The sequence below is a fragment of the Falco peregrinus genome, chromosome 1 (genome assembly GCF_023634155.1).
Source record: "Falco peregrinus isolate bFalPer1 chromosome 1, bFalPer1.pri, whole genome shotgun sequence".
In the NCBI taxonomy this organism is placed as follows: Eukaryota; Metazoa; Chordata; class Aves; order Falconiformes; family Falconidae; genus Falco; species Falco peregrinus.
Window position 1 is genome coordinate 89,798,886 of NC_073721.1, and position 15,723 is coordinate 89,814,608.

At 38.6% G+C, this 15,723-nt stretch overlaps 1 protein-coding gene across 3 annotated transcripts in view; it reads right to left on the reverse strand.

Annotated features, from left to right (window-relative positions):
* Window positions 1-3,211: 3,211 nt before the first annotated feature.
* Window positions 3,212-15,723, reverse strand: part of CLMN (calmin) — a 76,892-nt gene continuing 64,380 nt past the window's right edge. For all 3 annotated transcript variants that reach the window (XM_055816518.1, XM_027777061.2, XM_055816631.1), the window contains 5 exons: window positions 13,439-14,761; window positions 12,229-12,407; window positions 10,436-10,496; window positions 9,353-9,414; window positions 3,212-7,846 (listed from right to left, as the gene is read on the reverse strand). In XM_055816518.1, coding sequence (XP_055672493.1) covers window positions 7,693-7,846; window positions 9,353-9,414; window positions 10,436-10,496; window positions 12,229-12,407; window positions 13,439-14,761 — 1,779 coding nt within the window. In that variant the 3' untranslated portion in view covers window positions 3,212-7,692. The remainder of the gene's footprint in view (window positions 7,847-9,352; window positions 9,415-10,435; window positions 10,497-12,228; window positions 12,408-13,438; window positions 14,762-15,723) is intronic.

Here is a 15,723-nt window from a genome sequence, read left to right on the forward strand (position 1 = left end):
TACTCCAGGCGTGGTGAGAAACACATTGAAAGCATGTGAGATTTGATTTTGTAGAAGGAACAGAGGAGCTTTTACAGTTCCTCAAGCATGATACCCACCAAACTTTTAGAGAACCCCATTCCCCATACACTGTTTTCTTTGTCTGTGTTTATGCAGTTTAGATATATTTTTCAGGAGATACATCATGAGGCTGATTCTGAACTGTATTGAATCTCTGTTGTACTTTATTTTCTTTTTCTCATATACTGCAAAGGGAATTAAGGTGTAGAGGGAAGAACGCAGTAAACAGGAATCAGTACCGCACCTAGTAATTTACTAATCCACAAGTCTAAACATTTGCATAGAAACAGGCCAGATAAACTGAATTGTAAGAACAGTAAGTAATTAAGCACAACTGGTTTTGTAAGCTTTCTCATGGCTTGCCTTTATAAGGCATTTATATGCATTAATAAATTAATACATCTTCACCTTTATAAAAATACAGAATTCATTCTGTTTGTTGATCAGAATAAAAGTTTAGATTCTTTATTCAACATCAAAAGTTGCTTTTTGGGGTAGGTGGGGAAACAATGCACTTCATTAATTTGCTGTGTTTACTGAGATCTCAGCTAAAAAAGGAATATAATTTCTGACCATGAAAATTAATAAATAGATAACAATAACACATAATAAAATACATAATATATAAAATATATAATATATATAGTAATAATGAAGAAATAAGTAAGAACAAAATGGTTCTCTCTCCTGAACTGAGAATTTTGAAGATAGGGAGGAAAAAGGACAAACCCACAGATAACAGATTATATACAGGAAGCCTGTCCATTTATTTCAAAATTGGAGATTTTATAAAATAAATTGGAACTATTCACTAGTAAATACTATTCTTATTACAGCATAACAGTTTCTAAAAACATTTTCTAGTGTACCAACTATACAGAATAAAATATTTCTTTCTCACAAAAATTAGCTTTGAGCAACAAGTGCAAACATCCAATACACACCACTGACTGAAAGCATTCAGAAGAAATGTATTCAAAAGTACGCAAAAATGCATCTCCTTCAGTATATCTTTTGATACCACTCAAATCATCCCAGCATTTGTTCTTGTTTAAATAACCATCATTCCTCACCACTTGCCAAAGAGAAACATGTATTTAAAATATTACATTCCTTACTTACATATGATTTCTTCAGGATAAAAGGCCTTCATTAACTCTTTAGCAAACTAGCACTTTAGAGATTACATTTTAAACTGGAGAACATTAATCACAAAGGTAAAACAGTTTATTCAGCTTTTTACACAGCAGAATACAATAGCACAGTGGTATGCCTATTAAATATGCTTTGTTCAAGACAAAAGCAGAAGTTGAACTTTTTATTACAATAAAAATAGACTTATTTGACCTGTGTAAGTTATTTGGCATTAAAAAGTGATGGCATTATTTGTCTCAAAAATAAGCAGCATATAATTTGATTTAATATTTATATGTAATATAACTTGATTTGAATCAGACCAGTCATTTCTAACTAAACAATGGTGATTGTCAGTTATAGTCCTACTAATGGCTGTGGATCAGGACCCCCCTGTACAAACTGGTCCTTGGACACAGAGCAGATCTGTTCTGTGAATCAAAGAGATTCCAGGAAGGCCCAATGGAAGTAATGAAACTATCTGGGGAATAAAATATTACCTGACCTGAACACAGCAGTGAAGGCCAGGATCTAGCCATTCTTGGAAGGGTAGGTTTTAGTATTTCTGAGTTAAAATTATTTATTTTTATTGCCCCTTCAAACTTTTCATGAAGAAAGAAGTATATTAATCACCCAGGGGGAAATTTTCTATTCCAGAGACATAAACTTAGACGTTCCCCTCATGGTGAGAAAATAACACAGGTCTCATTTTTCCATATCAGCAGTAGCAGCTGCCTGGAAAGGAGTCATCAAAAGTGCCACTGAGGTGGAAGGAAGTTTTCCATGTCTCACATTTAGAGGAGGAAAGAAATACTTTGATATTCCACAGTTTCAGTTAAGATAGCCATGATATGAACATGGCACTTGAAAGTAAAAGGTATATAGTGAAAATAAAAGCATGTGAGAATATTATTTTATACCTTTTATTTTCATTAAAGATAGTAAGCAAGCTATCCCATTCAGAGTATGACTTTTCCGTATCATTTAATGTGCTTATATGTCCCATCCTCCTGCATGAGCAGCTTCACAATCTTGGGGCAGCATGGGCTGGAACAAGCCATACTGCAAGTGCTCTTTAGATGCAGACCTGGAACATGAACAAATGTAAGTTGGGCAGCTGTAAATTAGCGTTCTCAGTGGTATGCGGAGGGAAGAATTTGACGTTATTTACCTGACAAAAAACTGCACAGTGTGGAAATACAAAAACTCGGGGGTTTTTTTTTACCTCCATTCAGATCCACTATCTATTAGCTCAATGGAAAACAGCAGGCAACCTAATGTCAGGGCAAGGGCTTTCAGCTGTAGTGGTTTGGCAACTTTCACGGCTACATCCCAGACTGTAACCTCACCCTCATCTTCCAGCCATCCATTCCCCGCTGCTGTTCTCTTAAGCAAAAATAGAAGTAGAGGTTAACATCCTAAAAGAAAAAGAGGGTTAATACCGCAGAATTTAGGCAAACAAATGCTACGTGTACGATGAGGTTAACGGAACTCAGTGGCATTGTTTGGGTACATTGGATTTCAGGGGGTCCAGCGCTAGGGGCAATGCATAGGCTGCAGCTACTTCCTGGCCTATGTGATTGTCGTCAATTTAAGTCCCCTCAGGGCCAGATCCTGTAGCGTGTGCTTAGCACACAGATGGGTTGTGTTGACTTCCACAGAAGTAGAGGAACTGAACACATCACTGGATGCATTCAAGTTTGCGCTTGGCAAGAAGGGACTCCAAGTACTTAAAGCTAGCGTGAGTGATAATGCACTATTATAACTATTACCTTGTTAGATGGCTGAACATGATGCCACATAGACTGGCCAAATTAATCTTCTAAAGCTCTGATTCTGTGGGGATTGGTGCAGAAAACCCTAAAAAACCCCACTGGGTTTTGCATGGTACCCGTGTAAACTCAGTGGAGCACTACTTGGATAAAGAAGTTACAGCCATACTGAGCTGGAGTAAACTGAGAGTCTCCAGAAGATGTACAGGATTTAAGTGTGTTTAAACACCAAATATCGACATGTAGAAATTTCAGCCTCAGGAAGCTTTAATGGAAGAAAGCAGCTTAATCACTCAGTATATTTTGCAACTTTAGCTGAAAGTTTAACATCACAAAATGACACATTGCTATGCAGCTTTAAGAATCACACAATTGTATTCAGTCATTTCCCATGTTTTTCAAGTCTACTGTTCATTAAAAACCCTTCTGCTTTTTGCAGTTTCCAGTTTTCCTATGGATGACACAAGCAATGCATAGCTTAATGTTCATTCTCATGAGTCATAATTAATAAATAATCATATCACATACATAGAATTTTACAGGTACTCTTAAAATGGTTTTACAGTTCTATTAAATATATAGATAAAATAATCACTGCTATATAAAAAATCATTTTAAAACAGCTGAACTCTCAAGCTTTGCATAAAATTCTGTAGACACATTCATTACAATCTAGAAACTCAATAAAAATACATTTTAGAGCTCAATCCATCAAAAATATTCATGGCACAAAAGTGATTGTCATTTTTTTTCTGTAATCTGTGCTTGCCCTACCTTTGCACTGATCATTTCCTACAATTTAGCAAAGGCTATATTCAATTCAGTTTGTAGATTATGTGACCGTTTAACTCGAACTCTATCTGTCCCATAAACATTTAGCAGGGTTCTGTCTAACAGCTTACCTTTCCTTGCACTTTCTATAAAATCCCAATGAAACATTTTGGAGTTAAGTTACGTGACTACAGTAACATTGAACCATCTTATTATAGATGTCTCTCAGTCTTTAATGGTGCTTTTGTGAACACCAAACATCCTTTACGCAGTGATCCTCGAGCACTTCCTGACACTTACACTTCACAATCATATGCTACCCACACATCTGCTCAACAACAACGGGTTTTAGGAAGGGTCTTAGCAGATTGGTACCCTTGTGTATCTGAATTCTGCTGCTAAATCAAAATACCAAATGCGCCAGTTCAAGCTTAGCATTTTCCAAAATCCTAGACAAAAATTCAGGAAAAACTTCCTTAATCAGACAGTGCACATATCTGTTGGAAAATGGATACATGACAGATTACCCACCAGCCTTTAAAACCTCCACTACCTCAAGCCAGTCCTCTAGCCGGCAAGTTAAATCAGGCTTTGACACAGTGAATGCCTCACAATCAGGCTTTTAGACTGAATAGCTCAGAATAGGACACAAAGACCAGCCATAGGCATCATTTTCAGAATGGGGCACTTGCATTGAGGGATTGGATCTTGCAGCGTGGAAGAAGAGATGCAGGTTTACAGGTCAATTTAAGTGGGTGAAGCTGCTGCTTCTTTAGATGTTATTTGTTGCAGTTCCAAGTAATGGCAAAACTCCTGAGGAGTTCAGTCTCTTTATGCACAGCTGATGATACCCGTATAATCACTCTTAGCTTTTTACCTGGGATCTTCTCACCCATGGAATGGCTGAGTAAGGTACGCTGCTTCTGTTATAGCAGCACCACAACCATACCAACCCAGATATGGCAAGCAACTTAATACCTAGTACCATGGACTAATTTAGTATTCTTTTCAGCTATTTTGCATGGAAGGAACAATCTCCATCCCTTAATGGGATGCGCTGGAAAGCATACATTAGTTTAAACATTAGCTGCGACGATCAGGACAATTGCTGCATGCTGTTTGACATTTAAACTACCCATCTCACTGTTTCAGTCACTGTTCATCAGTGGGAAGTAAGAAGGAAAACCCTAGGTTTTCTTCCTATTGGAAGAAAATACTGTGTAATGAAATTGTCAGCATCAGTGCATTCCCATTCACTTTTCCATTCTTTATGGACGTCAGTTGTTTAGATGAGACATGCAAAGACTTTCTGATTAATTCTCTTAGGAGGAGGGAGAGAAGACAGGAGGGAGCTTACTTCACTTGATTGAACTTTTGATAGCTGTAAAGTTCCGTGAGTTGGATGCGTCTAAGAGACTAATCCTACTCCAGATTATCTCTGCTGAAGACTAAGAAACATGGAAGAACCAGAGAGTAAGATAAAAAAGCTCAGAAAAAGTTGTCGTAAACTGAAGGAGCCTGTGAAGAGTGGCACATAATGAAAACCTGCCAACACTTTTGCTCCAAACTAATGTGCATTGCTACTTGCTGCTATTAAATAGATGCTGTACCCCAAGCCTGGTATTCACTGGGTTTTAGGATAGAGATATCAAGTTTCTTGTATTGTTTCATTCTTTCAGAGAAAAAGCACTAGCCCTTCAATGTTATATTTAAGCCTGTATGAAGAAAGCATCGTCAAAAATTCTAATACAGGTTTTCTTTCAGAAGAAAATATCACTGTCATCATCACCAAGCACAAACATGTTCCTGCATCACAACATCAGATGACTCAAAATGTTGAACATTTTCATCAGCAAGTTGAAAGACTAATTTTTTAGCGTATGTTGATTTACACTGAATTAAGTTGGGAAATTTAGATCTGTTCCTCACCAAGCACAAAGGATCTTATTTTTAGATTTGTGGGGTGAATCCAGCTCTAGTCAATGGTGACAGGAAAGAATAGGAAAGATTTCAGTTTTCTGTTGACTGAAAGAGGTTCAGAAATTTATCTTCAATGTTTAAGATCTCCTGCCGTGCACTGCTGCTATTGAATTCTAACTGCAGCTCAGAATAAAAATCCCAGGGAAACAAAAACCTTATGAAGAAGAATGAAGTGTGATGGACAGTTAGGATTATCCCAGCAGATAACATGACTACAGACAGGTACCTGCAAATAAATGAAGTTCTTAGTTCAGCTGAAAACTAAGCCAGGGCAGAGATACACCTTATGCTAAAACAAAATATTTAAAACTTACAGCCATACGTTGTAACTTTTGCTCAGTGAAAATTATAAACCCCTCATTTTATGAAGCACACTGCAGCCAACCTTGCAAATTTTCAGGTGGATGCAGCAACATGATGTAGTCTCATAAAGCATACTACGAAACCAAAAATGTCCTGATGAAAAATAGTGACTTCACTAAAAATCACACAGAGAAAAATTACTGCTATCAAATTGAATTTGAAGACTTCTCTTTTATCCTGTAATGCACAGGTACACCTTCTCTGCCAAAAATCATAAACCAAATATCCTGAAGTAATCACTGATGTGGACAAAAATTACAAGATGCAGAAGTGGCTCAACCATGTTTGTGTACAAGCCACAGGAGTCTCTTCAGTTGCCCTAGAAAGTCAATGCCAGCTGTCAGCATTTCTCTGTATTTGATTTTTTATCTGTCTTTTCTTTCTTTATTGATTTGGGCATTTAAAGGATATTTCTAATCCTTTTACCATGCACTTGTGCCTTAACAGTAGTATCAGCAAATTATTATTATTTTTCTGTCTTCAAAAAAGAGGGTATCTCCACATGGTCTGCTAAGTAAAAACAGCAGAGAAAAGAAGAAACAGCCTCAGAAGCAGTGAGGTACTTAAAAAAAAAACCAAAGAAAAAACAAAACCAAAACCATGGTATCTCTTCCTGAAAAAACTGCAAAGTTTCTTGATGGCCACCATCAGTAATGTACAAGGAGTCTTATTTCTTCAGGTATTCACTACAGAATTTTCTGGGCCAAGATTCCCCATATGATCCCTCCTAAGAAGCAGCTGGCATGTATGTTCTTCACACTGAATAGAATTATAGAATTATTTAGGTTGGAGAAGATCTTTGAGATCATCAAGTCCAACAGTTAAAACAGGACTGCCAAGTCCATCACTAAACCATGTTCCTAACTACTGCATCTACGTGTTTTTTAAAAACCTCCAGGGATGGTGACTCAGCCACTTCCCCGGACAGTCTGTTCTAATGCTTCTCCGCACCCAACTTATTCCCATGAATTAAACATAAGAAAAGGTGCAGGATAAAAATGAATTTAGATTCTAAAAACCCAAACTCCCCTACCCAAATAAACCATCAACCTGATTTTGTTGCTCCAGTTGATTGCCGTTGGAATTGTAATCAGTTCCTGGGGTAGGCATGTTCCACCACCTGCAGCTCTGCTCTGCCTCCAGCTCTTCCAAAGAATTCAATGGAAAATGTGAAAAAGCATTTCTAGCCTTGCCCTTGTAGATGGGCCAGATTCATGGGCAAGCCAGCACCACCCCTCTTCCACAGCTGTCTGGCCCTACATAACTAAACGAAGCCAGAAGAATGATTTTTGAAGACTAGAGCTCTGGATTATTCATATTTCTACTGATAATTATCTGGTTTTATTTAGCATCTTATAAAGCAAGGCACAAATGTACAAAATTGCGTCTACTAAATCTGGTCAATTTTATATATATGTACACAATTATCTAATATAAAATGTGCTTAGACACTGTCATAGCACAACAGTAGAGGAACTGAGGACAACCTGATAATGAACACAAATACCAGGTCCTACATTTCTGTTTGTGCTTCACCTGAAGGAGCATATTCATATGCAGATACACAAAGCAATCCAGCCACCATCCTTTATTTTTCCCCACCTCACAGAGATTAAACTTTGTTGCTAAGAAGATGTGGAAGGAGTAAAAGGCAGTAGACCAGCACCCAGAAGAAAATGATGAAGTAGAATAGCTCTGGCTGGTCAACGATAGTAATCTCATGAGTTGGTGCTGGAGTCTCACTTGCTTCCAAGTCCTTTTTCTTCCTGAAAACAGGAGGGAATTTGATAAGAGGCAGGCAAAAGAAGACACACACACACACAGAGTTAATATTTACTGTAAAGATCAGAGGGTGGACTAAAAGACAGCAGTTTAATGAACCATTTCAATCTAGGCAGTTGGAGTCCAAGCTAGACTAGGAGGTGCATAATGGGCCTCAGCAGTGTGTTCCCTTAGGAGCCAATGTACGTAGCAATTAATCCTCTGAAAATTCTGGGCAAATTCTCAGGTAGTTTAAATACATGCTGTTACAGTACAGTCCTTTGGTTTCCATCAGTCAAAAAGATGCCCTTTTATATTCAGAACAGTAAACATAGCTCTGGGCAACACATACCACACTTTCACAATTTTACTTATACACTGTATCTGACTTGGTACACTTTCCCAAAATCATCTACATTCAGAGCTTCTCATGTCAGACATCAGAACATTAAGCAGAAAAAGCCCAAGACTTCCAGAAACCAGTTAGCAGTTGAGGTTTTGTAGGACAACTCCAAAATTTGAACTTTCCAAAATTCCAGCTGTAGTTCTTAAGGGCAAAGCCTGATGGACTCTGCCAGTGCCACTGAGCTCTCACAAAGAGAAGAAAAGGTCTCAGAAAGGCACAGGATGGTACACTCATTTTACGATTTTATAATACTGTATGATCACCTGCTGGTAGGCTATTTTTTAATCTACTTTTGGAGAAAACTGAGTTTTGTCCTGTTTTTGTGAGTCTTGTCTAGTTTGGGGCATCCTACTTGCTCAGATACATGCTTGAGTATTACACAAGTGGTCAGCAAACAGCTATTCATGAATTTTTTAAGAGAAGCGTAAGTGAGATCAGGACTGGATCCCGATAATATTTTGTGTGCTTTCTGCATTTAAATGCAACCATCATTTTATCTAGAAGTTCTGGGAGGTACTACTCAGTATCAGCTGAGAGGGAAAACCTAGAGCAATCCTTGGTTCTTACAGATACACAGAACCTAATACCAAAAAGATACACACGCTGTGCTCAGGATCCATCACCCTAAGTGTAAACTAAACACAAATACAAATTATAAAAACTCCTGGGTGCTTTAAAAAGGAGAGGCCAGAATTCCACTGAAGTATTGTCTTTCCCTAGCACTGAGCATACTAAATATTGTCTTGACAGCCTTCTAAACCTGGAAAGAGTCATCACTGCCAGAGGGCCTCATCTTTGAAGTCCTCCCACTCTTTTCTTGGTGTGAAATCTCCACCAAGTGGGGAAAGTGCTCACGGTCTTTCTTAGACAGCTGAATCTTTCTTCTCAAGTCAAGAAAACGCATTTTAGTCAAGGGGGAGACTGAGCAGTAAGGAAGTTTCACACCTTACACCTATGGGAAATACGGACTCTGAGCCGTTACACAAGACATCCAGTCAGTCTCTACCATTACGGTTAATTTTCATTTCCCTTTGTAACATTGTTAGAAATACTTAGGAGTTATGGATTCCTTGCCAAAGGCTTTGTCTGAATAAGAATGACTCACCTGATAATTAACGGATTTTCACCCATATCTGTCACCTTCTGCTCATTTACACCATACATTGCCTTAAACAAACCAGGAATAGATTATTAAAAAAAAAAAAATAAAATTCAGCATTTCTCAAAGTTGGTAACTGTGTTTATTTTATGCAGAGTATCTCTAACATTTGCTCAAATAAAATGTAAGTGTGCTTATAAATTTATTCCCTGCTAGCACATCCACCACTGCGGTCTGGTAACACACACAGAAAAGGAAAAAAGTTGTGAAACGAAGCTCCCCTTATTCATATATATTTCTAGTAGCTCTGACAGTGTTGCAAAACCAAAGCATCTGTGTGAAACCCCCGTTCATTGAACACTGGTGGCAGCATTTCTTTAAAACTCTAAGATGCTCAGAATTTTATTTTGTACTGAAAAGAGTCATATTCCTATCCTTGCTCAGTGTGCCCAGACTGCTGATGCTGTCCCGTCCTTCTGACTTAAAATATGAAAATCCAGAGCTCATTTGTATAGCGTGCTCTCCAGAAACCAGTATGAATTACGTTTGCCAGTAAGGATGCAGTTTCACATTACAACTAAAATTCTTTTAGGGTTATCTGGTGCTACTGAGATAGTACAATACACAGCTACTACAAAGGAGAGGGAAAGGGCCCAGTCTTTCATAAAAAGTGCACTTCGGGAAACACCCAGCATTTTTGCAGGACCAGGACCAAGACACCAATATACATACAGAGAATGCACAAACTAAAAGACACTGGAGCAGCAAATAAAGGTAGCTTCAAAGAAGCAAAATGATGCAAAATACAGTTAGAACAAAGTAAGCCTCAGAGTTACAATAGATTTAATTGTATTAGGTACTAATTTGTCGGTTTGTTCAAGGTTCAATAACGTTCAGTTTCATATGTTTAGGAGAGTTCAGTAAAGCATTTCAGCTATGCCTGGTTTTGGCACTATATTTATTAGAAGTCACAGGGCTTTTGTATTATCGCAGAGCTTTATATATAGAGTAGACGCTCTTACAGTATGTGAACTTTTGCAGTTTAAGAGAGACAGAGAAACAGTGAGAGGTAAATTTCCACATACTTACCTCCTCAGAAGTATTAGGAAATCTTTTTCGGAGATAAGTGTTGGAGTCACTGTCATTGGTTCTGAAATGCATGTAAAAGCAAAGTTTTTTAAATTCCTAAAGCTAAGCTGTGTTTTGACTTCAAAGAGAGCCACTGCAATTGCACATGCTAGTTCTAAGCTATGCAAAACCACAAATATGCTTTGTTGCATGTGTTAGGATATGGACTTGAATTTATCAGTAACATGATAAAAAATAGCTTTTGGAAAATTTGACCCACAATAAAAAACCCATATGCTCAAATTGGACCCTTCTCTGAAAAGTGGTATTTTATAGGGGTTTTGCACCTTTGACATCATTGATATTTAAGTGAGAGTATACCCGAGGTTTTATGGCTGTCTCTATAAATCCAAAATTGACAAACCTTGCAGGGAACAGAAAGCGTTAAGGAGACAATGGGTTTTTCTAAGCAAACTCTTTCAAATTCATTGAAGTGCTATAGTGATAAGCATCAACAAATGCTTCATGCCATGCGGTTCATGTCCTGCTCAAATAAACGTATTTATTTGAGGAATAAGAACTAAATTATAATGTAAGAGGGAACACAGGTGAATGGAGTAAAATTAGCTGAGTGCCTCCGTACTGGGTCTGGCTGGGGTGCGGGTGCAGTAAACTTTCCCTACAGCAGCCCCTACAGCGCTGTGCTTTCTATCTGTAGTTAGAATGGTGCTGGTAACACACCCATATTTTTTGACTGTTGCTAAGCAGTGCTCGAACAGCACCAAGGCTGTTGCTCCAATCCCCCTGCCCCAAAGGCTAGTAGGCTGAGGCTGGGCAAGAGGTATATTCCATATCATATCACGTTACGATCATATAACATCGTATGATATAGATATAACATATCATCAGAGAAAGGAAGAAGCTGACAGCTGGACACACACGCTCTCATTATTAAGGCATTTGTCTTCTGAAGCAAGCACTATGCCTGCTGAGGCCCTGCTTCCCAGGAAGTGGCTGGACATCACCTGCTGATGGGAAGCAGACAGTTAGTCTTTTTTTGTGTGTGTCTCCTTTTGCTTTGCTTTTTTTCATTAAACTGCCTTTACGTCGACCCATGAGTTAGTCATCTTATTTTCTCCCCCCATCCAGCTGAGGATGGGGAGTGAGAGAGTGGCTTGGTGGGTGCCTGGTGGCCAGCCAAGGTCAGCCTACCACAATCTCATTCGCTTGTTCATAGACAGAAAAAAAGTCCAGCAAATGTCTGTTGGAATGGAGCAATGTCACGCGTCCATGTAACGTCACAATGCACACAGGTTATTTCATCTATGTTACAAAACACTATTTCTGTTAGGAAAACAGTTATAACACTGCTGTGTTCAAAATGCACTGGGGTTCCAGTTGGGTTTTGTACAGCAAAGTTTGTATAGTAAAGTCAAATCAAGACCCATTGGCACTGAATCACTCATGTTCAAGAGAAACACAGGAAGAAGCCAATGAGTCCCGGTACACTGCTCCTAAAAGAAGTCTACAGGAAACATCCAGCGGGCAGGGCACACTTCAAAAGACCAGGCATTCATACCAGTTAGGTCAGGGGTCCTCAAACCATGGCCCATGGGCCAGATACGGCCCCCCAGGGTCCTCAATCCGGCCCCCGGTATTTACAGACACACACACACACACACCCCTGCCGGGGGTTGGGGGGGGAAACCAAGCAGCCGCAGATGGCTGCCTGCCACTGCATCCGCACACCGGCCCCCTGGTTACAAAGTCTGAGGACCCCTGAGTTAGGTTAAGACAATGTTAGTATGAAATACCTGGTCATTTCCTGGCAAACAGCAATTTCTTCCAGTTTATCTTGTGACAGAGTAGCAGTGGCAACTTCTGAGACCTGTAGGTCTTCTTCAATCGTATTTTTCCCTTCTTCCTCCCTATTGCTACTTTCTTCTGGTCTCTTTATGGCTACTGATAAATCCTCAAGGTGCTCTACTATGGTCTGTTGAAAGTAAGAAACATTTTGCATTAGTCAACAAGACCGATTCCCCATCCTTCCAAGCCCTTCCATGTATCTTAGTGATGCAGCCAACTCAGATGCTAAATTGCATGTAGTATGAGATTGGAAGCCTCACTAAAGAGAATAAAAAGCAATCAATTTCTTAAAAATAATTTTGGATACATTGAGCTATAAAGTATCCTCAGTTCCATGTATATACAATTAGTTGTCAGTTATTTTTATATAAGAAGTCATGACATGGTACGGCTCTTTGAATTAATCCGCTACGACTTTTTAAAATCTATCCCCAATTAATCTTTGAAGCTAACAGCAAATTGACTTCATTACTCTAGTAAGTGTCAGGACCAAAACATGTCCAAGGAACTTGTCTAGGCAACATGTAGAATAACATTAAATTAACACATTCCTGAAAAACAGTCCAAAATTACTGCGCTGGAAAATGTGTACAGCAATTCAAAATCGGTGTCTGCAAGAAGAGGTGCAGTAGCAAATTACCTAAATCCAATACACAGAACAATTACTAAGGATCCCCCCTCTTTCTCCTCCTCCAGTGTAGAAAAGCCTTCACTTTACCCATCTAAGTTATCCTACTCAAATTGGTTTAAGCTTTTGTAGGCAAACTTCTTTGGATTCAGACCTTTGCCTGCATCCCTTCTGTATCAGCTATACTACTTTCTGTTCATCTTTTTACAAATTCTTAAAAATACCCTCTGTGATAATCTTTTATGCCTAGGGATTATACAGGAGACTCAAACTACTTTAGAACATAATTAAAATTCACATTTTTGCACTACTGTTAGTATTAGGACTTGATTCTCTCTTTTAATGTCACATCTTCTGAGGGATCTGCAATTCCATTCATTCCAGTAGAGGGCTGTGGCAAACAGTGTAATGGACAGGAAGCCAAGTACATTTTAGGTACTTCTTCAAAACTTTGCAAAACGAAAGCAAATGAAAACATTGAGGTCAGATGCTAGCCCCCATATAAACACAACGAATAAAAAATAAAATACCTCGGGATGCGGTGGAACAGGGGAATCTTGATGGCTGGTGGCCTTTTCGCCATCTTTTTCAATTTCTAACTCTTCTCTTACTAGTAATGGCACTTCTTTTTCATCGGAAGAATTCATGTCGCTGTTAATATCTGTTGTTTCTTCCTCACTGTTCTCAGTATCTATTTCTGATGGAGGGACACTTATCTTATTCCCTAAGTCTGGATCTGGAGCATCTTCCTTGTTGTTCTGTTCTAGTAAGCCCTTCTCACACAAAACATCTGTTACTGTTTCAGAAGAAGCTTTGTCATTTTCAGTATCATAACCTTCAGTATCAATACAAGGCTCAAGATAAGCATTTAAAACTGCTGATATGGGAACATTGTAATGTGGATAATAAAAGAGATCATGGGGTATTACAGATACTTTTGAAGAACTGGGTGGCACTTCAGCTGAAAACTCAACTTCATCAGAGCTGTTCATGTCCTCTGGATTTTTAGGTACATCTGAGAGAGAGTCATCAGATGTTTCATCCTGTGTAGATAGTTCTTGGCTTTTGAGATTAGAACCATTCAGTGAGCAATGGTTAGTTTCTATTGTCTCAAAGACAGATGATTGCTTTGTATGTTCATTTTGTGGAAGTTTCAGTATTTCCTCATTTAGAAGATGAAGAACATACTTATGCGTATTTTCTTCTTTTGAGGTATCTTCTGGTAAAAGAACTGAAGTCTGGGGTTTGCTCTCTTCTACTTTATTTATAGATTCATCTGTAAGTATACCTGAAGTCCAGGATAATGGACTCAAAGAAGAAGTATTGGCTGAAAGGCTCTTAGTTTCATTGTCATATTCAGTAGAGGTTTCTTTAGTTAATTCTTCAGAGTAGTCTTCAAAAGAGTCAACAGAATTTTTCTGATCTGTCAGAACAGCTGGAGAAAGGTCATCGTTCTGTTTCAGTGGATCGTCAGATATGCCCCCTTCACCTGGCATGACTTTATCACTTAGAACCTCCCAAGAGGAATTGGACTCAAAACTGACAGATCCTGTAATTTTCAGTGAGGTAGGCCTCCGAGGCTCCTCTTCAGACGTTTCCTGTGAGTCACCTAACACTTGACTCAATTTCCCATTACATTTTTCAGGAACGGTTTCTGATTGGATTCTCTCAGGGGTGTCATGAATATGAACCTTTGGAGGAGCAGGATGACTCCTCTCATGATTAACAGTATACATATTTTCTTCACTTTCACTTAAAATCAAGATTTTGCCTTCCTTTTCTGAAGGTGTATCTTTGATGTGGACATACGTGGACTCAATTGGAAGCTCCTTGTCAGGATCTGTAAAGTCTTCCTGTAAGTGATGATATGCCATTAAAAGACAAATCATACCTCAGATACCATTTTACTTTTCCCAAACACTAAAGAAGGAATAACCACCTAGCCCATCGCCCCATTACCTTGTGAATGGCCAATTAATGACTCACTCAATTTCAATGTAGGGAAAGCAATTTGGCAAGTCAAGTGACTTGAACAAAGCTCAATGTCAAGGAGCCACCTGTACAGGAAGATTAAAATGCAGACAAGCCTACTCCTCAGTTGTTAATGGATTCATCTCCCTGCTGCACCTGTGGAGACAACTGTCTTGGCTTTTGACACAATCTCAAACCCTGGGAATAAAATAAATCTAACAAGTCTACTAAATCCACTGTGAAATATATTAATATACTAGATTATTCCATTCCAACAGACTGATCTAAAAGTAAAATAAGTAGGCTTTTTCTTTGTCCATTAAAATACCCACAAGTCTTAATGTCAACAAATCTTATGGCTCATTTAATCTAATAATAACTAGATTATTAAAATAATTTTAATTCCAGTGACTTTAGTAATGTTCACCAATTTTATAAGCTACAAAATACATACAAACTGGATTCTTCAGTCAAGAAATGAGCGGAAAAGCCTTTCATGTAGGAACCATCATTTATGTGCATGTACTTTAGCACAAAAACTTGCCCAGATACTCAGGGGACACTGAGTCCCTCGGGGACCTTTTCAAACCGAAAAGACTATGTTGAACTAGGTTTGTCTGGAACTAGGAGCAGCCTCCACAACACTTTTTCAGCTTATGCAGATCTCTTCTCCAGTTGCTTGGACTTCACATTTTTCCTGGAGTTTTCTGTCTCCTATCTTTTAATTCCACTATAAGATTAACCTGTGTTTCTCCAAAAGACCTTTGTCAATCCCTGACACTGTCAGTCCCTGTTTGCTCCTCAATTCTGTATTTTTGATAATGGCTGCATTGAAGTCCTGGTC